The following is a 26,335-nucleotide window of genomic DNA, read 5'->3' as shown; positions in this document are numbered from 1 at the left end:
GCTGTGCTTTCCTGGAGTCGCACTTTCTCTACAATTTTAATTTCCTTAACATATTCCTATTTTACTAAGCTCCAGATTGTAAATGTAGGTGTCATTCACTGACCACTCTCTGACTAATGCAGAATGTTCATTTGGAAAGATAATTTATTTCTCCAGTTTGTATTGGGTGAGACGTGTGTCGCTGAACTGAGGTCTGCTAATGAACTGAATGCATCATAGCCTGCCCCACCTTACACTATCCAACAAGTGACAAGAGGTGCTGTTCTCTCTCTCTTGCTTTCTCACTGCACATTCTGTAAAATGCTGGAAAATGTCCTGTGCTAGCTGTGATCTGGATAATGCCATGCATGAATTCATATGGAAATCTCTATGCTATAAAGCATGATATCTGTCATATAACTTTTTTACAGTAGTATTAATGAAGTAGAAGAAAATGCATCATAACTGGCTTGTTTGTATATTAACTGATTCTGTTTAAAATTTGCTAAGTACTCACATAGGATGCACTGCAAAGAATGTGCCCCTTCAGTTCACACCCATAAAGCACTACAAGAGCATATCGTGCCTTGCTATACTTATGGTGACGCGTGTGTAACACACATTCCACCTCCTCCTATTCATGATGCATTGCAACAGCATGTCATGCCTCCTTGGGAAGCTTCTTGGCTGCACCCCCACTATAGGTTTCTGGATCTACTACAGGACTGCACCTCGCAGGCCAACATGAGTTTGGGATGGATACCTTTGCGCTTTGAGGAAAACATACCATCATCATCAAATTCCACATTGTGTTCAAAATCAATCAAGCTCCCATTGGCTATCCATCATCAAAATCTAAATCACCATAAGCCTTGGGCTTCTGATCATTTGTACTGTGTATTTTCTAAGTACTAACTAGCTAACTGTTATCTATGGAATAATTTCAGTCTCAGCCTAGAGATAGAAAGTGAGACACACATAGAACACCATGTAATACATTAAAGGCAACACAAATAAATTAAAAATGTAAAAAATATAAACACAAGATGTGACATTGTAAAATATTCTGTTATGTAAGTATGCATAGATTTAGCAATACACAATGTACTCCATTTACATATATACATGATATCAAACAGAGGGGGAAAACAGCAAAGGGATGGTCAAGGAGGGGTATTAAGGTAACAGTGTTAGATTATAATTCTATTAAAGACAGCATTTAGATGAGGAATCACTGATGAGTGTGTGAGGAATTATTTATTGATTAATGATGAATAGTAATATGATGTGCTATGGCACAGTCAACATTCTCTGCTTGTTTCCCCCTTTCTCTTCCTTACTTTAATTTTGCATGGTTTACAAATAACAAGATAGCTTGATGGCTTATCCCATGTTAATAAATCCCATGCAGTAGAGGCTGATTCTGCTACTGCAGTACTGAGAATGAATGAGGACATATGCTTTTGAATCCTTTCTTCCTGCCTTCATCTGAGCTATGGCATTTGTTAAAATGCCTTTAGCTTTCTTTCCCCAAGGATTTCTATAACTGTTTGTCAATCAGAGCTGTTCCAGCTTCTACTGGCTTATGTAACCATATCTAATACTGAACATCATCATCATCATCAGCCCCCTTTTTACCATTTTTCTACATGGGGTTGGGGTATCATGTTAACTGTCACCAACTCTCTCGATTCTGTGCCACACTCCTGCCTTCTTCAACACTCATACCTGACTATCGCAGATCTTCTTTCACACAATCCATCTACCTCTTTGCTGGATGTCCTCTTACCTTCTTCCTGTCTGTCCCAAATCTTCCTGACCAGATTGTCTTTCTGCTTTTCTACACATGTGCCCAAACTACTGTAATCTGTTCTCTTTGATCTTTTCTGCCATTGGAGCTACTTTGGCTTCTGCTCATATGTCTCATTTCTTCATCTGCCCTACAGTGTGCATCTTATCACCTTTCTCAGACACTTCATTTCCATCACCTCTAGCTTCAACTGTTCTACCTTTACTGCCCAGATTTCTGTACCATACAGTAGTACTGGTCACACCACTGTCGTGTACACTTTACTTTTCAGATTCTTTGGCATTCTTCTGTCATAGACTACACCTGATACTCTATGCCAGTTGACTGCAACCCATCTGATTCTAGCTTTGACCTATTCATTCAGACTACCCTTCTCCTCAACTACTCCTCCAAGATACTTGAAGCTGTTTACCTGTTCTACTATCTTCCCTTCTATCTCTACTCTCAGCTTCTTCTGATTTCCCCAATTTGCTGCCATTACCACCATCTTATCTGTGCTTAGTTTCATCCCATGTGCCCTCAGATTTGCATTCCACTCCCCTGTCCTTTGCTGAAGTTCTAGCTCAGAGTCTGCCTGTACTGCCACATCATCTGCATACAGCAACTTTGTTGATCCATCCCCTCCAACCTATTTGCTAATGTAGTCCATCACCAGTGTGAACAGCAGTGGGCTCAGAGCTGAACCCTGATGTATACCCACACCCACTGGGAACCCCTCTGTGAGGCCGAACACTGTCTGTACTTGAGTCACTGGGTCCTTGTACATAGCCGGCACTAATTCTACCAGTGTTTTGGGACTTCAAACCATTGTAGTACTGCTCAGATCATCTTTCTTGGGACCTTGTCATATGCTTTCTCCAAGTCTAGGAATGCCCAGTTGGACTCTCTCCTATCTCTAGCTTCTTCTCAAGTATCTGTCTCAATGCAAACATCAGGTCAGTTGTGCTGCATCCTGATCTGAATCCAAACTGCTCATCTCCCATCTTACATTCTACTACTCTGCATAGAAATTTATAAATCACCCTTTCTAGAACTTTCATGCAATGTGATAGGAGTTTGATGCCTTTGTACTGACCACAGTTGTGGATGTCCCCTTTGTTCTTGTACACTGGCATGAGTATGCTTATTCTCCAGTCATCTGGGGTATGCCTTTCTCTCCACACTGCTATTAGTACCCTCAGGAGCCATTTCTCCCCTGTCTCACCCAGAATCTTTATCATATCTGCTGTGACCTCATTTGAGCCTGCTGCTTTCCCTGACTTCATCTTCCTTAGTGCTGCTCTTACTTCTTCTAGGGTGGGCTCCTCTTCTTCTCTCATCGTAGGCAGTTTCTGGGGCAGTACAGCTTCTGTGGGGTTTTCTTCATTCAGAAGCTGTTGGAAATACTCCTTCCATCTGCCTTTGATGTCGTCTGGGCTGCTGAGCAGGTTGTTGCTGGAATCCCTTATGAAGGGTGTCTGACTCTCTTCTTTATCTTTCTGTCTTTGCCTTGCAACCTGATATAGTTTCTTTGTGCCCCTTACTGAGTCACTTTCCAGAAGTTGACACAGTGCCTCCGATGCCATATTCTTTGCTATTGCAACTTCTTTCTTAGCTTCTTTGTTAGCCAACCAGTAGTCCTTCCTAGCCTGGTCAGTCTTTTCTGTCTCCCACTTCTTCCTGCACTCCTTTTTTTCTTTTGATGACTTCCTGGGCTTCTGCATTCCAATGCCAGCATTCCTTATGTACCTTATTTCCATACCAGGCTCAGTCACATATCTTTTTCGTAGTCCTAACATATGCTGTTTTTAGGCGCTGCCATTCTTCTTCAGCTCCACCTATTTCCTCCACTTCTTGGAGTGCTAGAGTCCTGAGTAATTCTTGAACCATTGTACTTTCTCTCCAGTCAACTTCCAGGTTTTTAGCCTGGTCTCTGTTGACCTTAGAGCCTTCTCTGACCACTGCTTGTTGCTGATTGTGGCAACTAGTGGTTTATTCTGTGGGCTGACTGTTTCACTGGGGATGACTTTGCAATCATGGATTTTGCCCCAGTGCCTTTTCCTTACTAGGAGAAAGTCTACCTGAGTTGCATGCTGACTACTCTTGTATGTGATCTTGTGACTGTCTCTCTTTCTGAACCATGTGTTGGCTACTATCAAGCCATTTGCCAGACAGAAGTCTAGAATGGCTTCTCCTTCTTTATTCTTGTTGCCAGACAGAAGTCTAGAATGGCTTCTCCTTCTTTATTCTTGTTGCCCCACCCATGTAGACCCAGGCAGTCCTCGTATCCTGTTCTGTCTGTCCCAATATGTCTATTCAGGCCACCCATTATCAGCACAAATTCATGTTGTCCTGCTTATCTAGTAGTCCTGCAACTGCTGTCTGAATACACTCTTTTCCTCACTATCACAACCCTGCTGTGGGGCATAGCCTGAGATTATGAATACTGCCCTATCATTACACTGGAATCTGACTGCCATGAGTCTGTCATTAATTCTGATGATATTCCTTACTGCTTTCTGAAGCTTCTCTCTCACCACAATTCCTACACCATTTGTAGCCTGCCCTCCACCTGAGTAGTAGACTCTGGATCCCAAGCCAAGTGGCTTTGCTGCACTGCTCTTCCATCTCATCTCCTGGATACATAGGATGTCCAGCCTCCTCTGTATCATCATGTCATCTACTTCCAAGCTGTGTCCTGTCAGAGAACCTACATTAAGCATAGCAATTCTCAGTTCATGTTTGGCAACATCAGGCAACATGACCAAATCACCTAGAGCCATATTTTACACCATCAAGTGGCTAGCCCTGCCACAGCATGCAGTCTATGATCCTTGTTCTCCTATCTTGAGGATACTGTGCACCACAGTAGATGCCAAAAGCAGTTGGTCTGTACAACTCTTTCCCCTTTAGGGCACCATGTAGAGTCTGGGCTGCTGCCCACAGCTCCATTCATTGGTGAGTTTGAGATGGAGACACTCATGTTTTTCAGCCATGGGAGAAACCCCACAGAGATACAGGGAGAACATGCAAACTCCAAACAGGCATTGATCAGAGGTCAGGATCGAACCTTGTATCTTGTACATGGGAAGCAAAGACCTTAAGCACTAAGCCATCTGGTCTCATATATCTAATACTGAACAACAGCATGCAATTTCACCATCCCTTCTGTTTATTGTGCCTTAATATTACTATGAGAGGTGGCCACCTTGTCATTGTGTTTTGCACCTTCATTTTGCTCAGTCTGCCTACCGCAATCCTTTGTGAAAGAGCATATGGATCTCCTATTGTCTTCCTTCTACAGAAATGCTATTGATGCCTACTAATTTATCTGGAAAAAAATCAGGATATGTGTCTCACATACTTTCACTTTATGTATTCTCAAGGTATAATGAAGAAAGACTTAAAAAGCTGAAAAATTGATTAAGACAAATGTTAAAATAAATATAAATTAACAGTAAAGAATAACGACTGGTGGTAAGTACTTTTCTAGAATTAAATGCTTCCTGCACATAATTTGAAAAAGCCTGCAGGCAACTCAAAGAATTCTGAGGTCTGTTTTCTTGATCAGAGAGGCTTACTTAGCCATTTAATATGTGTGAGGTTTTCATCCCGCTCTGAGGCTATGTCTGCCTCTTCTGTGCATGTCACCTTGTCCATCCTAGTGTACCTTAGAGCCAGTTGTTAGGTTAGGTGTAATTTAAAATACAGTATTCTCTTTGCATAAGCCTAGAAATGCAACCATGTTAAACAGGCTTCACAACTTATTTTAAGTTTCAATAAATCAGTGAAAATAACCTTCAGTCAAGAATACTAAGAACAGAATGTGCTGTAGATTTGAATACAAACACATCTTGTTTGTATGGTACAAGGCTTGGGAAGCCAGGCTAAGGAGACGTGTAGAACAGGGTGTTGGTATAATTAAGAAATAGTTCAGTCACAGTCAGAGAAGCCAGTAAGTTCGGACTAACATACAGAAAAGATTAAATATCCATCATTTCAGAAAGTAAGTTAGCTTTGGGGCTGATATGCAAAAGGGTCTTTTGTAGTACAGACACTCGAGCCTGAGTACAGAAATCAGGTCAAATATTCATACTATTCAGGAGGAAAAGACTGTTTCAGTTGATGTTATTCAGGAGAATCAGACTATACCTGCAGAAACTTTGGATATATTTATCAGCCCTGTTATTGTTAACCAGCACTCCAGAATTTCTACAGACTGAAACTGAAGACAGTATTTGGATATTTAGATATTGTTAACATCTAATAAAGCCTTATTACCAGAACTACAGTGTTTGCAGAATTCATTCTGAAAAGTACAAAAGATTGGGCCCATAAAGGAGAGATTGGCAGCTGTTCAGCACAAGTTTGGGTAATTAAGAGATATACTTTCCTTCCAGTCTCATTTCAGTTGTTTCCAGTTAAATGCAGTATAGTACAGTCTTATCAATTCTTTCACCAATTATTTCTGAAAATACTTAGCTCCCACTCTGTAGGAAAACAGCAACCAATGTCTGAGGAGACTCCACTCTTCAGAGTACCAGGGTAGTACTGGAAAGGATTCATTAGATCAAGGATCAGCAAAACCTCAAAAGATTCTGTCCAATAGAAGTTCTCCTTCTATATGAGGAAAATATCAAGTCAGGCAAAGGAGTCATGAATCTTAATGCTTCAAAAGTGAAAATGCCAAAATAGATTTAACTACTTACAGCACTGTGATAGTGGGATGTCAGTAGGAAAAAGGTTTGTAATAATTCATTATGAAAATGTACATGGCTGTTCCTAGGATTGTCACTGATGAACTTACATGATATTTACAAAGACAGCACATCCGGATGTAATTAGCATCACATGACCTTCAATCTCAAAGTCATTGTTGACAATCCTCATGATGGCGAGGTACACCAGCACTCCGGTCACTATCCATATCGACAGAACTGATGCTAGGGCACCCAGAATCTCTGTCAGGAGAGAAAAAAAAACAAAGGAGAAAGACAGTTCACCTTTGCAAAATATTTCCACAAAGCCAAGGCATTATTTATTAGTGCTTAGCTTGCATTAACCTAACAAAGAACATTAAACAGTAACTGAAATGAAATACAATTGAAGTACTAGGACTGCTCCTTTTTGACATCTATGTCTCTGAAATGGAAGCAAATGCTGAAAGTTTATGGCTGGCTAAGTTTGCAGATGATTGCAAGCCAGGGGTTATTATCGACTCCCCTGCAGACACTAGCATTCTTCAAGAAGGTCTATTTCTGACTAATAAATGGTGCCAAAACCATGGCTGATTTTCAACTCAATGCTAAGAAATGCATAATAGTACCCTTTGGGAAGTCAACCATTCCAGCTAATTACCATGTTGATTCTACACCCCTAAGAGTCAACTCAGTGGTCAGGGATCTGGGTACACATGTTGACAGTTGCCTTACCTTTGATCACCACGTTGCCACAGTGGTGAGGAAATCCTTTTATGTTGTGCAACTTATAGGTAAGGGCATGTAATCTAGGTACACAGAGGTCATTATCCCATTGTACTTCACCCTTATCAGACTAATCATAGAGTACAGTGCTCCCTTTGGTATGTATCTAACCAGGCATATGCAGCAACTAGAGCAATCATAGAGGTTCCTTGCAAAAAGAATACAAGGAATAACAAACCGGCCTTATGCAGAGCACCTTAAAGCCCTTTCCCTCTACTCAGTCTGCTGAGGGGTGATCTATGCCTGGCTTACAAGGCATCCACAAAACTCATGAATCTCCTACATATTCATAAGTCAAAGAGTACCAGAAATACAAGTTCTAGGGACCTGAATTTTGTCTGTGACTTATGCTGGAGAGACAGTTAATGTGTCCCAGAGACTGCCCCTCCTATGGAACAGGATTCCTATCCATGTGAAACTGAGTTCTTCTATTACCCAGTTTAAGTGCAGCTTAGACCAGTGGATGGGGAATTGGAAATTTACACCGAGGGTCGCACCCATAACCCTTATGGACAGATGTAGCTTATAAATGCCTGGCTCTCAGTGTCCTATTTAGATACAGCCAAACTTAATGCCTCGCAAGGATGGCGTGCACGGTCAGACCACAGTCATGAAAACACCAACGACCAGCAAACCAGGATACTCGACACCAGACACCAAAATAATTTCCAAATGATACTTTTATTATATTAACATATTCAATATCACCAGACTGGTTTCGGCTATCCAGCCTTCCTCAGTGGATTAGAAAAACTCTTTAAAACACAAATTGCTCTCAGTTTTTTATATTGGTCCCTGACCAATAGAAACAATGGAATAGCCCAACCTAGTGGATGGAGTATTTCAGTGCACATGATAGTTACATCTTAATCAGTAAAAAACAAACAGTTCTAATATACATATGCAATCTATTACAGTGAGAAGCCCAAAAACATGAATATATGAATGTTGTCAATTGAAAAACCTAGGTAGGAAAACCCTTAATTTGAATGTGAAAAATGCTAACATATCCTATTTGTCTAAACTGTGTATGTTATTTTTTACTTTTTACATTCCAACATATTATGTGTAAACTAATTCAGTGTATAAAACAAACAACTACACCTTATGCATATATATATATTTAAAGAAATAGTATACATATAGAATAAAGTATTTAAACAATAACTCAAAAGAACCTATTCCACCTACATGAAGCTCTGAAGTCAAATGAACTACCAGTTCATGACATATTTACTTATAACTGTCTGATATATTATATATCTGCCTGAATATATGCTCCATGATCTTGATATCACTATATACTGAATTAGTTGTGACTATGATGAATATCATCCTATGTATAATAATAACTGTAGCTTAAATACACAGTATAGAAAATAAAATTCAAGACATAATGTCAATATACATGTATGAATAATGGTTAAATGATTCTAAGCAGTCCCCAAACAATTCTGAAAAAATGGTAAAATCCATTTTTTATTATTCCATATTTGACTTATCAAGTCTGCTTGGACATATAACCCACAGTCCATGCCAAACGACCTATTGATTACCATATGGATGTGACTAAATCTTGAACACCACTAAAAATTACTAGTCACTGAGGATCAACATATTAATAAGGATTTTACAAATGGTCATTGAGACCCGGCGGAAATAATCCTCCAAGTTTGGTGATCCAGTATTTTTCTTTGTGATTCAAGATAGTGTGCCAACCTTGTTGGTTGCTTCTATCCCCCATAATTTTATCAATAACCATAAACATAAAATGAGCATTCCCATGTTTGATGGTATGTCTATATAAGGCGTTGGTTTCTTTTTTGTTCCTGATATCACTTTTATGTTCTGTCATGCGTATCCTAAGTGATCGTGATGTCTGGCCCACATAGAATGCCTTACATTGACACGTCACTAGGTAAATAATCCATGTACTACTACAATTGGCAAACACCCTTGATTGATACACTCTGTTTGTATTAGCACTAGTAAATTCCTTAAATCTACTGACCTGTGAACAGGAACTACAATGACCACATGGGAAGGTACCCAGAAGTTTATCTCCAGTTATAGTGGTTTGTTGGTATATTGCACCTTCACTTTCTTTATGTTTGTAGTGGGAGAAGAGACCTCCTAAAGTTTTACCCCGTCTGAATGAGATTTGGCATTTTGGGACCCAAAAGTGTTCTCAATTCCTCATGTGCCAAAAGTATATTCCAGTTGGAATCTAATACATTTCTTACCAAGTGGTGGTTCCTACCATATGTGGTCACAAACCTGAGAATCGAGTCCTGCTTAATTAAGGGTTTTCCTACCTAGGTTTTTCAATTGACAACATTCATATATTCATGTTTTTGGGCTTCTCAATGTAATAGATTGCATATGTGTATTAGAACTGTTTGTTTTTTACTGATTAAGATGTAACTATCATGTGCACTGAAATACTCCATCCACTAGGTTGAGCTATACCATTGTTTCTATTGGTCAGGGACCAATATAAAAATTTGAAAGCAATTTGTGTTTTAAAGAGTTTTTCTAATCCAATGAGGAAGGCTGGATAGCCGAAACTGGTCTGGTGATATTGAATATGTTAATATAATAAAAGTATCATTTGGAAATTATTTTGGTGTCTGGTGTCGAGTATCGTGGTTTGCTGGTCATTGGTGTTTTCATGACTGTGGTCTGACCGTGCACACCATCCTTGCAAGGCATTAAGTTTGGTTGTTGTTTAGTGGCTTTGCTGGTGGTTCACGATAGAGACACTGCATTTTCGTAATAGGGGGATTTACAACCTCAATTCTCATTTTTTTTTACTTTGAAACGGTGGATATATTTTGGACTATTTCAGGGAACAACTGAATTTGTTTCCAATCCTAACTTGAACAGTTCTTTTGATTTTTGGGAAGGCCTATGGGACTAATGAATAAGGAAACCCTTTTTTTGGCAGATTTTGGTCAAAATCCAAGACGTGGAGACAGCGACAGAATTTTTCTTATCCTTGAACACTTATATGGTTAACCAGTTGGTGTCGACTAGAATTGGGAACAACTTACCAAATATTTTTCTGGAATTATTGTTGCCATCCGTTTGGATGTACCCAGTATTTACACTTCAAGGTCTCCGATTAATAAGGACTTACAAGGTACTGTGACTATAACTAATCCAGATTCTACATTTTCTAACAAATCATTGTGATTTTGGGACTATCGTCACTAACTGGCCTTGGGTTCTGTTGGACAACAACAACTACAGAAAAATTTGTATGTGCATGGTAACAGCCATTATCGGCTTAAGGACATTAGATTAAACAATTAATAAAAGTTTCAAATCGAATATAATAATAATTTGTTTAGCATATTTGTTTGTATTTTCACAAATGGGCTGGCATGTTTGAATATGTTTGGGATATATTATATATATCTAATATATTAAGTCATCAGCAGTATATGTGAAATGTTTACTCTAAAAAAGCAACAATGATACGCTTTTCTATATATACAGGCAGGGAGCATTGTGAATGAATATCTAAACCTGATTCTGTTACATACATAAAGATAGGCTGGGCATGAACCTAGAATTCTAATGTTTTTCAATGCGTTATAACCTAATGTGTTATTAGTCAATGTACTCACAAAGTTTTTGATTAGTTTGGTTTAGTTCTTTATACCAGAGTTTATAAAAAATATTTTTTTCTTTTGTTGAAACATTTATATTGCATGTATGGTTTAGACCCGTGTGTTGTATATATTGGTGGAAAGCAGATGCTTCACCAGTCTTTTTTTCATGAATTATTCATATTGTTGAATAGGATTTTTGTATTAATATACATATAGTCTATTTGACAATATAAGACCACAAATGTTGATAGTATAATAATATTAGATCAATATATATATGCAACAAGGGTTTCATAATTCTTGTAACAAGTTTGTTGGTATGGTTATACATTTTGGATAATTGCAAACAGGAACGGGTACTGCTTAAATATGGTATATGAGCTTCAAATATACTAAAGCATTGACATTATCAGGTGCTTTAACTTAGTATACCAGCACAATTCCTCTCAAGGTTATTCAATATATTAGCTCTTTTTGGGTTTTTTGTAGCCCAATTATCCATATGAGCCCTGTATATATTCAATACTATTTTTAATATGGAAATTCAGGAGTGATATGCCTATGATCTATATAGTTTGGGATTCACTCATATGTGGTCATTTTTTAGAACTTCAGGAACCAATATACATCTGTCAGTTATCATTACCCTATATATGGATAGTCAGGTTCTTTATGGTAATTTTTATTAGTGGATAGCTGCTCCTTAACCAATGCATTGACATTATTGATACATACCTTTATGGTTTATGATATTGCTAAACCCCTTTGTTTTCATTGTGGGCCCTGTTAATTTAGGACATTGTGACATTGACTGGAATCCACCACCTTTTGGACGATTTATTATTTTGCTAAATGTTCATTATTGTTTTGATATACCATACAAGCCATGGACCCAGAGCAGATTTTACATGGATTATGTGCTGATTGGCATGACATTGGAATTTTTGGATTAAATGGCATACCAAGCAATAATCAAAATGGCTCCAATTTGGGTCTCACTAATGGATGTGATTTACCTTTTAGTAAACTCAACAAAGGTTTAAAAAATTTGAGAGCTAATATTTGGAACTTAAGATTATTCAAGGCCTATATTAACAAAGAAATCACTCCAAGAGTCTTAAGAGTGTGGCTACAACCTCTAGTCAGTAGATCGGAGGACAGGCTGACTAGAGAATGGAACCTGGCTCTACAGCAATCATCCATGATGTTTGTAAAGATTCTTGCCTCTTATTACGAAAGGATGGTGGACGCCAACTTAGCGGAAGTTAAAACTTCTTGCGAGGAATGTAAACAGTATGAGTCCCAGCCTATATACACCACTTCAGTAAATAAGTTTTCAAAATATCTGGCTATTTTTGATAAACAAACTAAAGAAAGAAAAATTTGCAAATTTAACAGGGATTGCACTGACTATCAAAGGGGTCGCCCGTTTGATACATTTAGATCTGTTAAATTTAATGACATGGGTCGAGGGACAGCAGGCACTAAGCCCAGGAAGAGACCCAGCTCTATCCTAAAATCTACTGATGAATCTTTGGTCAGTACTTCAGGAGAGGAGTCCTCCTATACAGATAATGACAGCTGTAACTATCGCGAATCACCTAAAAGCAAAAAGTCAAATACTATGCATCCTTTAGATATAGGAAAAGGCGACGGAGAGGTTGCAAGCATAGACATGGGCATAAGATCAAACTCCATGGAGGGATTGATACACACTCTGTTGAACTAACTGAACCAAGTTATCACAATGTACTGAATTTATCTGATGTACAACTCACTGATGCACAACAAACATTACTTAATAAAGGCCTTGGTTTTATCCCTGGTTTCTTTCCTGATGAATATAGTATTGTTAATGATGTACTGTCTTTTTGTCATAATTTTAATCTTAAATTGTTTTTTCAGATAACACTTCTCAAAGATCACAGGAATTCAAATTTCTCAAATCTGATTTCCAACCCTCGATGAATAAACATGTCTCTATATTTCAACAGTCAGTGTTAAGAGATTTACATTTTCAGCATAGGGAATCATGCATTCTGGGCCAAAACATCTCGACATCGGAAAAGGTTGCCCTGGAGGAACTTAGGCACAATCATAATATTGCTATTCTGCCTGCAGACAAGGGAGGTGCAGTCATGGTAATGAATATGGGGTACTACCTTAATGAGGGCAAGGGACAACTGGCAAACACTCGATGTTATATGCAGATGTCTATTGACCCCACTTATGTTTTTAAGAAAGAAATAGACAAGTTTTTGAATCAAGCTGAAGAAGAGGGTATTATTACCAAAAATATTGTTAAACATCTTACAGTTAAGGATCTGCAAAAACAAATACTTTATCTTCTTCCCAAAATACACAAGTCTGTTTCTAAACCCCCAGGCAGACCCATTGTATCAGGAATAGGTTCACTAACAGAACCTTTATCAGCCTTTTTAACACATTACCTTAAACCATTATTAACTTCAGTTAGAGCCCGATTACAGGATACGACACATTTCCTACAAATTATAGGAGATACACAATTAGAACAAGGGTGGTTAATGTGTACGTTAGATGTGAAATCACTATATACCAGCATACCGCATTGGGCTGGACTACAAGCCCTAAAATATTGGCTGGAAAGATCAGACCTGTATCCACCAGGTTTTAATACCTTATTAGTCTGCATGGCGGAACATGTGCTGAATAAAATGTCTTCTATTTTCATGGAGAATGTTTTTGGCAATTACAAGGTACGGCTATGGGAGCTTCTTTTGCTCCCATATATGCGGATTTATTCATGGCCTATTTTGAAGAATGCATGATTTATGACACCTCACATAATCTATATATGGTGGAAATTGACATCTGGCGACGATACTTGGATGACTGCTGGATGGTGTGGCGGGCGGATCAAACGTATTTACAATTGTTTATTGAGTATTTGAATGGTAACATATGGGGTATTGAGTTCACTGTTACATTTCACCATGACACCATTGATTTTTTGGATGTCACAGTGTACAGAAATACAGATCATACCCTTAGTACAAAAACATACCGGAAATACCTACAATATAATACATTGCTTCATGCATCCAGCATGCATCTGAACCACACCATTCGAAATATACCAAAATCTCAATTTATGCGTATTAAACGCATTAGTTCATCTAAGAAAGATTTTGAACATGCCAGACAAGATCTGTTTCATAGATTTAGGGATAGGGGATATAGAGATTTGGATATATATAGAGCAAGTGAATGGTGTAACACTCTAGATAGGAACACTTTGTTAGAATATAATAGATCTAACAAAACTAAGCAGGAATCAATTCTCAGGTTTGTGACCACATATGGTAGGAACCACCATTTGGTAAGAAATGTATTAGATTCCAATTGGAATATATTTTTGGCACATGAGGAATTGAGAACACTTTTGGGTCCCGAATGCCAAATCTCATTCAGACAGGGTAAAACTTTAGGAGGTCTCTTCTCTCACTACAAACATAAAGAAAGTGGAGGCGCAATATACCAACAAACCACTATAACTGGAGATAAACTTCTGGGTACCTTCCCATATGGTCATTGTAGTTCCTGTTCACAGGTCAGTAGATTTAAGGAATTTACTAGTGCTAATACAAACAGAGTGTATCAATCAAGGGTGTTCGCCAATTGTAGTAGTACATGGATCATTTACCTAGCGACGTGTCAATGTAAGGCATTCTATGTGGGCCAGACATCACGATCACTTAGGATACGCATGACAGAACATAAAAGTGATATCAGGAACAAAAAAGAAACCAATGCCTTATATAGACATACCATCAAACATGGGAATGCTCATTTTATGTTTATGGTTATTGATAAAATTATGGGGGATAGAAGCAACCAACAAGGCTGGCACACTATCTTGAATCACAAAGAAAAATACTGGATCACCAAACTTGGAGGATTATTTCCGCCGGGTCTCAATGACCATTTGTAAAATCCTTATTAATATGTTGATCCTCAGTGACTAGTAATTTTTAGTGGTGTTCAAGATTTAGTCACATCCATATGGTAATCAATAGGTCGTTTGGCATGGACTGTGGGTTATATGTCCAAGCAGACTTGATAAGTCAAATATGGAATAATAAAAAATGGATTTTACCATTTTTTCAGAATTGTTTGGGGACTGCTTAGAATCATTTAATCATTATTCATACATGTATATTGACATTATGTCTTGAATTTTATTTTCTATACTGTGTATTTAAGCTACAGTTATTATTATACATAGGATGATATTCATCTTAGTCACAACTAATTCAGTATATAGTGATATCAAGATCATGGAGCATATATTCAGGCAGATATATAATATATCAGACAGTTATAAGTAAATATGTCATGAACTGGCAGTTCATTTGACTTCAGAGCTTCATGTAGGTGGAATAGGTTATTTTGAGTTATTGTTTAAATACTTTATTCTATATGTATACTATTTCTTTCAAATATATATACATAAATAAGATGTAGTTCTTTGTTTTATACACTGAATTAGTTTACACATATAATATGTTGGAATGTAAAAAGTAAAAAATTGCATACACAGTTTAGACAAATAGGATATGTTAGCATTTTTCACATTCAAATTAAGGGGTTTTCTACCTAGGTTTTTCAATTGACAACATTCATATATTCATGTTTTTGGGCGTCTCAATGTAATAGATTGCATATGTGTATTAGAACTGTTTGTTTTTTACTATTTAAGATGTAACTATCATGTGCACTGAAATACCCCATCCACTAGGTTGGGCTATACCATTGTTTCTATTGGTCAGGGACCAATACAAAAAATTGAGAGCAATTTGTGTTTTAAAGAGTTTTTCTATTCAGATACAGGACATCATTATTCTTTTGGGAAAACCTGGCTAGGCTTAGAGTCATTAGCATAGTAACAATCTATGAACTGGGTTAATACTGCCGTTTTTACGATATACCTCTGTCTATCCACCTCCAGATTTAAAGACAAATGAAGAAATGCAGTATCAGTTAATACATTAGTGCTAAATGGGAATATTTTAAATAGTATTTGATAGGAATACATGTGCATATGTTTTGTACAGCTGAAAACTAGGTGTTATTATATTAAAGATGGTGAAAGCCATGTCAAATAATCATTCTATAGCAGTTTAAGAGAAAGTACAGTTGTGTAAAATCTTACCATAACGGTAGATGTCCTTGCCTTCACTGCTGCAGTATTCATTACTATATGGGATTCCCTGCTGTGAAGCCCATTGTCTGGCCAGTCTACCAAAGTCTACCATTGCTTTAAGGCACGCTGAATGTCACCTACACACTCCTCATATAGCATAGGGCATAAAGATGACGTTCAGGAATAATATCCTCAGAACTGATTGCCCCAGTAGGAACAGCAGTCCAAAGAAAACCAAAGAGCACCTCCATATCCAGGAAGGAAAAAAAAAGACTATGTGGGTGGTGGGAGGGAGTGAATACTGCAGCGGTGAAGGCAAGGACATCTACCGTTATGGTAAGATTTTACACAACTGTACTATGTCCTTACACTCACCACTGCAGTATTCATCACATATGGTTCAGTGCCAAAGCTCAAGAAGAAACCTGGAAGGAGGAAGCAGCAGTAGAGCCCTATAAGAAGCCATGAAGAATGGCATCAGCAAACCAGCTCTAGCTCTGGAGATACCATCCATTTTGTGGTGTTTGGTAAACGTATGCACAGAAGTTCAGGTAGCTGCTTCAATAATAGAATTAGTGCCTGAACCCTTGAAAAAAACACCAGAAGAAGCCACAGCTCTAGTAGAATGAGCCTTTACAGAAGAAGGAAGGCTCTCGCCATGAAAAGTGTAACAAAAACAAATAGCCTTTGAAATCCAAGTAGAAATAGTTTGCTTGGAAACAGCCAATCCTAAAGACTAGGATGAAAGGAGACAAACAACTGATCAGATTTTCTGATAACTTTAGTCTTATCCAAATAACATCTGTCTATGCATGTCTAAGGTATGCAACACTCTCTCACTGTCAGATTGCAGAGACGGGGAAAAAAGTAGGCAAATTAATAGACTGATTAAGTGATACCTCATTAACCACCTTTGGCATGAAAGAAGGATTAGTATGCAAGAACACTCTGTCCTCATGAAAAATCAAAAAAGATAGACAAGCCATAAGGCTTTTCAACTCAGACACTCATCTGGCAGAAGTAAGATCTAACAAAAGAACTGTCTTCCAAGAACAATATTGCAAGGAAGCTAAAACAGCAGGCTCAAAAAGAGCCTGAGTCAATTTCTTCAGAACAAAATTAAGATCCCAGGGAGGAAGAACAGGCTACCGGATGGAGGCTAAGGACGCCTTTAAGAAATTGCTTAGCCTCAAATCTAGAAGTTAACAGGGGAGTTAAAGGTAGACAAGCAGAAGCACTGATAAGTGGGCCTTAACAGAAGAATAGGCCAAACCAGCATTGAGCAACTCACATAAATAAGAGAGAACCAAAGGAACATCCACAGTAATTGGGCCCAGGTCATGAGAAAGATACCAAATAGAAAGCCTCTTCCATTTAGATAAGCAGGATTTCCTAGTAGTAATTTTCCTGGCCTCCTGAAGGACCTGCAGCACGTCCTCAGAAAAAAAAGGTGTCTATAAGGAATCAAAACCCTATCATCCACAGTGTCAGTTGATGTGTGAATAGGTGGGGATGGATGAGAGATCCCTTGTCCTGTGTGAGTAGATCCACCCTGTGAGGTAACTTGTGATGATTGCCCCTGGCTAGATGCAGAAGTAGAGGGAACCAGTTCTGTCGTGGCCAAAAGGGAGTCATCAACAAGATTTTGGGAGCATCCTGTTGAATCTTAAACAGAACTCTTGGAATGAGAGGAAGGGGAGGGAATGCATAAAGTAACATCCCCTTCCATGAAAATGAGAGGGTGTCCACCTTCCATACCAGAGGACCAGGGTCTCTGGCACAAAATAGACGAAGTTGTCTTTTCAAAGGGGAGGCAAAGAGATCTACTTGAGGAGTACCCCAATGTCCAGAAACACATTCCTGTGAAGCATCCATAAATGGGATTGAGTGAAGGACCTGCTTAGAGTGTCTGCCACAAAGTTCTGATCTGAAGGAATATAAACTGCCTGAAGAGTCACTTAATGGATGGAAGAAAAAAGACTGATGGTTAAAAACAGTGTTTGGATTCAGGGGTGTAGCTAGGATTTTCAAATTTGTACTCACAGCTCTCAAACTGCTACCCCCCTCCCCAGCCAAGCTACGGCCAGTCTCGTAATTCATGGTTCGCTCTTTTAGTATCGATGAAGAGGCATTTGCTGTAATGCCTCTTCAGTAATATAATATAGATTCACTCAAACTTGGTTCCTTGAATTGAAAATGAACCTGAAAGTCAGTTCTTTGAAAAATACAGCATGGTAGTTGGGGTAGGGGATTCATGCTTTTGTTTTCTGTAACTAAGGTACAGGTTTTGAGCTTGAGTAAATTACTAACCACCTGCTACCCCTAACTAGGGTGTTTCATTCACACACACACCCCACCTACCTCTTAGTGCAAGAAATATGGACAAAGCCTAAAATAAACAGGGACAGATATTAAATAATGCTCTCGTGAACTTAGAAAGTTGCTAGAATAACAGGATTTGTGCCAGTATGAGAAAGTTGCTAGAATAACAGGATTTGTGCTAGTATGAATTTTTCTAAAGGACATGAAGTCTGAAACTCAAATGTGTCATTATTTAGCAACTTCAGCCTTCAATGATTTTCTAGAAAATTACAAAATTTATGAGGAACAGACAAAACATATGGGGCAAAAATCTGGATATTCTGCAAAATTTGGACAGTTGAGAGGTATGCTACCTAACACACACACACACACACACACACACACACACACACACACACACACACACACACACACCTCTCAACCTCTTACAGCAACAAACCCATAAATAAAACTGAAGCAAAGGCCCAAAAATAAAGACATTTTTTTTTTTAAATATTGCTCTTATAAACTTAGAAAGATAATAGAAAAGTAGTCGGTCTTGCATTAGTACGAATTTTTGAATGAAATCTGAAACTCAAATGTCTGCCATTATTCTCTAACTTCAGTCTTTAATGATTTGCCACTAATTTGCCAGAAAACCACAATTTTATGAAAAATTGACCAAAAATGTGATGCAAAAATATAAAATTGCCAGACAATACTGCTGGGAATCTGTCAAAGAAGGGACACCATTTTAATATGAGCACTGTTAACTTGAGCAGCTGACAAAATTAAAGAATCTACATGCATTTCTGAAATAAAAGTAATGTATAACTCTGATCATCACAGTTATTTATAATTGTAAACCCTCCACATTTTCTTCCAAAATTGCTATTTTGCGGAGGGATTATTAGGGGGGAGCAACATTTTGAGCCAAAATTGGGGACAGTTGAGAGGTTTGGATATTCCTAATTCTATAAAGCGATTTATCTGCACATACCTCTCAACCTCTTAATGCAGGAAATCTGGACAAGGCCAAACATATTGGGGGAATATGCAAACGGTACTAAAAGTTGCTCTTGTATAAACTTAAGACAGTTGATAGAATAACAGGTCTTGCTTTAGCATGCATTTTTCTGAAGGTTATGACGTCTGAAACTTAATGTCTGTCATTATTTAGTGACTTCATTCCTAAATGATTTGCCACCAGAAAAGTTTTATTTTGCATTTTACAGCACGAACAGCAATAAATATCTGCTAAACAAAGCAATGCAGTCTCACAATGAAACTAGACTTAGCATTAAAACTTCTCTGCCCTTGAAACTCACATTCATTGAAACAACATTGAAACCCACATTCAAAGAAAATACTTTTTGCCAGTGGCAGATAAAGATTAATTTTGTGCTGTTTTCAAATCATAGGCCCCATGCACATGGAACATACACATGCTCTTTGATACACCTTCCTGACTGTATTAAATTATATTCCTTGTACAATACAGTATAGTTGTTAGAGAACGTTTTAAATTTATTGGTTTGAACATTTTTCCAGTAAACAATGAAACAAAATGCATGCACGAATAATGACAAAACAGCCTAATTCAGAACATTTCCATCATAAAAGTCTACTCAGACTTCTACAGTCCACCAGTATCAGTAAATATGCACAATATCTGAACTAGTAAAAGCCATCTACACAATTCCACATTAAAGAAGTCTGTAACTAATGAAGAGGTTGCTGCTAGCAAACAACTATATTTCATTGTTTCATCTACAAATAAAGTGCCTGTTGCCCTTGAGGAATAAATTGCCTATGTTGCATTAAAAAAAGTGATACGCTAGTAATATTGCAATAGGGAATGGATGGCAAACTGATACTACTAGATATCTTTGCCAAAAAGGACTACAGAATCCACCCCCTTTACAACACAATATAGTATCAATCAATACAACTACCTACTGTGGGAGAAGTACCCACAGCCTTCTGCATCAAAAGCAAGTACACTACCTGTTGTGCTATTAACAATCTAAGCAGACTCACCATAAACAGCACTAAACTTTAGTTCCCCTGCAGCTCTCAGCTCCTTGTAAAATGTACTCAACACTCAGCTGTATCTCTGAACTTTGCAGCACAAGAAATCTGGAAAAAGCCAACATTTATTGGGGGGGGGGGACAAAAGCCCAAAAACCAGGGACACATTTTAAACATTGCTTGTATAATTTTGGAAAGTTGCGCTAGAATAAAATGCTGTGTTATCACCATGCATGTCTTGAACCCAGAACCATATGTACTACAGTCAGTGAAACATACCACTCTGCTAAATCAGCAGTTTGAAAAATAGGAAGACTGAAATGTAATGGCTATTAGATAGCTCTCAACCTCTTAGCACAAAACACATGGACAGACAAAGGCAATAATGAGAGAATACAAATTCAGTTCACACTTCACACCTTAGCACAAAAACCTGGACAAACAACAAAAATAATAATGGGGGAATACAACTTCAGTTCTCACTTCTCACCACAACTGGGGAATACAACTTCAGTTCTCACCATAGCTCACAACTGTTAGAAATAAAAATCTGAACAAAGTTCAGAAATGGTGGTGATTAGGGACTTTAGGTTCTACTTACCCTGAAGCAAATTTACAGCGTTTGAGCCTAAACACCTGTTGTGTTATGTGGGGGCATTCACACACACACACACACACACACACACACACACACACACACACACACACACACACACACACACACACACACACACACACACACACACACACCCACCATAATTTCCCAATCTGTTTCACACATACTCTCCTTACCTGATAGCTCCATACTTTCCTGATCCATTTTCTGCTCACACTCCTATCTGTTCACGATTGCTCCATTCAAGCTAATTTCCGCTAGCAGCCAGCTGGACATGACTTGAGCTCCTGTTTGCCTTCACCACAACACCCAGCAAGCATCCTTAAAGGAGTCAACGCTGTTTGTAATTGTTTTAGTTAAAAAGATACCCCTCTTCTAAATAAGTTGTACTGATATCAGTACAGTGCATCTGCCTCCTGACGTCCCTGTTTGGATTGGCGGCAAATAAGTTTTGAGGATTGTATGCCTGAACGTCACCTTTATGCCCTACACTATGTGAGAAGTGTGTAGGTGACATTCAGTGTACCTTAAAGCAATGGTAGACTTTGGTAGACTGGTTGGACAATGGGCTTCACGGCAGGGAATCCTATATAGTAATGAATACTGCAGTCATGAATGTAAGGATATCATAACTTACATACAAAACCGCAAAATTTGGTCTTAAATAAAGTTTGGTATAACAAAAATCTAAGCAATCAGCACAGCTGCTAAACAGAAAAAGGACACACTGAAATGTATTGAAGAGTAATGTAAGTAAACTGAATTAACAACATATGATTTATATTTTGTATCAGCAAGGTAGCTGCTGATTGTATTTTTTAATCCTTTCTTAAGCTTGCAGTACCACTTACCTCAGGTCTGACCTGTTACTTCCAAGTCTCTCACAAGTCCATTCATTTCCTGCAGTCTTAGCTACATATATGATATTGTGGGATTGGTTCTATTTTGCAAGGATATTCTAGCTTGTGGCACCTTTCAGTGGGGGGGGGGGGGGGTGAAGCACAGAGCATGGGATATGCATTGGACTTGAGTATAAGACTGCTTCCAGGTTATCACATCTACGGTACCCCTTGATTGTTTTCTAGTTTCCACATGCCAATATTTGATCTCCCTATTACATGTTTGCTCACATGCATTACTGTGCATAAACTGCACTGCCAAGTTCTGTATTCCCTATTATTGTCTGCATTTAGCCATTGGTCTCTGCCAACAGATGTTGCTGCTGCTGTATCTGTGGGGAAGCACCCTCAAAGAAAGGGGGCTAGGCCTTAGACTGTTAATAACCTCAGCTAATACACAGCTGCCTGGGCCACCACTCAGATGATGTCACTGGCAGTACAGAATGATATCTTTCTAATCAGTCTACAGACTGGCATAGAATTTACAGTTTCAGCAGATTCTAGCCCTGATTAAACCTCACATGATAACTATTTTACTTACGTTAACACTTAGAACTGTAAGGACTAAAATCTTGTTTGTTTTCCTTTAACTTTTCTGTCATCTTAAAGGATACATGTCTCAAGTCCCCTTATTTTAGCACCGTATATCAACATTTATAGACATGTATGCCCACCTAAGAACTATGTCATTATCATTTGATCAGAATGTATTTTTTTTACTTTTCTTAACTCAGGTTTCCAAAATTGCTCTAGAGAGTTATAATCTCAGTACACGTGTACTTTCTTTCCACTGATACCCCTGGAGTGCTACTGTGATGCTTTCTGTCTCTTGTTCAGACTTACTAACTTCTGTTTATATTATGCTTCCTGCTCTGTGCTGATGGCCAGTTTGTACTTTCTGCAAGTTTAAATGTCATCAGTCTGTGACACTATATCTGTTCATAAGCAAGTATTAATACCCCATTGACTGGGTGATGCTGAGCAATAGCGGAACACCTGAAGGTATACTGAGGAATAATACCCTGGATCGAGGGCTTCGTCTCTTCTGAAAGGTCTGCAGTTGTCCATACTGCTCAAGGTCTAGGCTATAAATATGTTAAAAGTGAGTTGTCTGTAAAGTTACTTCTCTACAATTTGCTTTTCTTGTATATGTTTTGTATTTTTAATGTAAAATGGGTGCTGCACTGAAAGAATTTTGTATTTAAACTGTCACATAATACCTTAACCAACATACTGAATATAAAGTATAAAAGTTAATCTTTTTTTTTATTTTATATGCTATCAAGGTTTCATAAAAGAACTGTACTCTACTGCTAGTAAAACCATGGTAATGCTTCTCTAGCACAGTTAAGTACTTAACTCATAAATACTGTAAGTTAGAAAGGCTGAAATGCAGAGTAGTACGCTATTTTAAATACCAGCAATACATTATTATCTCAGTGACACAGATAAAGAGGTCACTATAGTAAACCTGTGTGAGATACTTACCATAACAATAGGTCTTTGATAAGAGATCACTGTGACAGCAAATCATAACACCTGGGTTTATTTACTTCCTGTTTTGTTCATAGATGGTGTGTCTTTATCACCAGTGAGACTAGGGGTGGTCTCAAGCAAGCATTTGATGGAAACATAGGCACTTGAGGGGAGGCAATAGTCAGCACTGCTAGGAGAATTCATCCATTCACTGTGCCAGGGTGGACCTCAGCCATAAACAAATTGTATAAAGAAGGAAGTTACTGCACGCCAGGAGAGATCCCCGAAATATAGGAAGGCGTCTCTGATCAACATTAGCAAAACTCGTTCTTCTCTAAAAAACATCCAAGGCAAACTTTGAGAGAAAATCGCTAAGGACCTCCCTTCACCCCCAAAAGAAGAAATACTTATCCAGCTGAATGTAATCTCCCTGTCATCTCAGTATCCCGGGTGTTAAGTGAACTACAAGAGAGAGGAGCTAAACCACAAAATAAAAATGCTATTTAACCTTAGCCTTGGGATATGTACCTGTACACTGGCGTGCAGCAAACAGTGGTCCCACCCACAAGGGGGGTGCTCTACAGACCCTGGAAACTACACCCCCCAAGCTTAACTGGTATGCAGCTCTATTCAGTAGCATATCGCCTGTAGACAGGGGCAGTAAACTAACCTATTATATAAGAGGACCTTTCATTGTGTACTACTAGACAGAGCACAGTATTCTATAGATTTATTCTTGTACATTTTGTACCATTTCATGGGTGTGGCAAGCCACATCACTATGGCTAGGCTTACAAAATGTGTCTGGCATTCAACGGGAAATAAATTTCTTGCACAGAGATATTGTTTGCAGAATGATATAACTATAATAAACTTTCCAACACCAACTGTAAAACATTCTAAATACAACAGTTATAACAAAACTATACAATTATTTTTTGGGGGTGGAGTGACGGTAACTTTACTGTAACAGTGACCACTTTTCAAAGATCGGTTGTTATGGTAATTATCTTATTCGGTTGTACTATGTTTATTTGTCGGTTACTCTATCAATAAATCATAATACATAGTCAGATTAGCAAGCAGTATGGGTTCCTCTCACCTCTGAAAAACATACTGTGTGCTTCCATTTCAAACTCACCAAAGAATGGAGCTGTGGACAGCAGCACAGATTCTACATGGTGCCCTATAGGGGGAAGAGTTGTATAGACTAACTGCTTTGGACGTCTGTGTTTTTACCTAATCTGAATGCATGTGCGTATTTAGTCAGCTGTTAACCATACTGACCCAATAGACCTTTTCCATTCAAGATATTTACTCTATGTGTGTATGTGTGTTTGTGTGTGTGTGTGTGTGTGTGTGTGTGTGTGTGTGTGTGTGTGTGTGTTTGTGTGTGTGTCTGTGCATGCACACGCGCTCACTCACGTTGGCGTGGGAGGGTAGGACTCCTGAGAAAAGAAGTAACATCCCAGCAGAAAGGTAGGAAAGATGTTGGCTGAAGCATCTCCTTGAAGGATGCTGCCTTCGCTGTGTAGCACACCCTTTCCTGTTCTGTATCTGGGATATAATACATCATACCCAGATCTTTGAATGTGTATATAGTAGGAACTTAATACTGGGTGGTGCAGATGTATTTAATTACTTAAAACACTAAATGGAAGATGTTTAACTATGTAAGAAAATAAACACTACTGAGCATTATCTGTACCAATTAGTTTGTAAGAAAAACACGATTGTTACGTGACTGTCTCATACGCAGCATTTTCATACAATAACATAGCTGTCCCAAGAACAGTAGCACAGCCTACAGACATATAGTATATTAGCATACTCAGCTCATTTCACTTTATATATCTACAGTTCCTTTATTACACCTTATTGGTGACCAGTTCTGTATATGTGTCACATTAACAGCAAGAAACTATATGACTGATGGATTTTAAAAGGGAAGAATATGTTTTACTGGAATTTTTACCAGATTACTAGTGATATTATGCATCTATGTGGTGCAAGTTAGCTTCATCTGTATTAGTCAGTGCTTGTATTCTTCTATGTGCAGACAGACAGGGGCCTGGACACATTAATACTAGAGAAGGTAAGCAGCTCAAGTGTGGATTACTTTGCTGGTCTTATCTCCTAATTCAGCTACATTATTTATTAAGGTCAGTCAAAGGTTTAAGTATTGATCTGGTCATCCACAGTTCTTGCTCTTCAGTCTAAGTACACAAGGGCAGGATTCATAGATAAGCTGCATAGTATATAGGATGGCATCACATGGAAAGTGGCCACCTGCAGGTAGGCTATGAGTCATAGTACCAGCTGGCGCTATGGAGCAGTGAGAAAAAAACGTGGTGAAAATGATGCATACAAATGGCCAAATAATGACAGGCAAATGAAGGTGAGCAGTTTAAAACTGCTTAACGAGATGCAAATGAGTGCCACAGAAATAGGTGGCAATTCATAGCTGTAAGACACATTAGGTTTACAGCAAGTCAACTGCTAGTGTAAGAAGAATCGGAAACTGACAACTCGAGTTACAACAAGTAAAGATGTTCTGAGCAGTAGCAGCATTCGTAATCCAGCACTTAATGACAATGAGCCCCACAACCTCATACCTGGTAACATGGTTAGGCAGCAGGTGGTGCGGACAAACATGGTAGGGACAATGGATTTTCGGCAGCGATAAGTGGTTATGATGTGGTGACGGACTACTGATCCATTTTGCTCTGCATGTGTTGGTTCAGCTTCTGCACTTGCTGCTATATTGAATTGCTTTCCTCATTGGTGGTGTATTTTCACATACAGAAACATTATACCTTGACTTAGACAGGCAAGATACTCTAAATCTTTACAGTCCCAAAAAGCTGAGGCTGCCGGAAAAGTAGTCATTAGCAAAAGGAGAAGTGGATACTCAATATGTGGACTGCAGAAGTATAGTGAGACACACCTCTGTCTCTCC

At 38.4% G+C, this 26,335-nt stretch overlaps 1 protein-coding gene across 1 annotated transcript in view; it reads right to left on the bottom strand.

Moving 5' to 3' along the window:
• SLC30A3 (solute carrier family 30 member 3) overlaps positions 1–26,335 on the bottom strand; it is a 477,738-nt gene that overhangs the window by 139,012 nt on the left and 312,391 nt on the right. Inside the window, exon 4 of the mRNA XM_044075340.1 lies at positions 6,576–6,729. Coding sequence (XP_043931275.1) covers positions 6,576–6,729 — 154 coding nt within the window. The remainder of the gene's footprint in view (positions 1–6,575; positions 6,730–26,335) is intronic.

Source organism: Protopterus annectens, chromosome 6.part1 (assembly GCF_019279795.1).
Source record: "Protopterus annectens isolate FY-2018-M chromosome 6.part1, PAN1.0, whole genome shotgun sequence".
Classification (NCBI taxonomy): domain Eukaryota; kingdom Metazoa; phylum Chordata; order Ceratodontiformes; family Protopteridae; genus Protopterus; species Protopterus annectens.
Note: the sequence above shows the minus strand (reverse complement) of the source record. Positions and strands in the feature narration are given on the sequence as shown.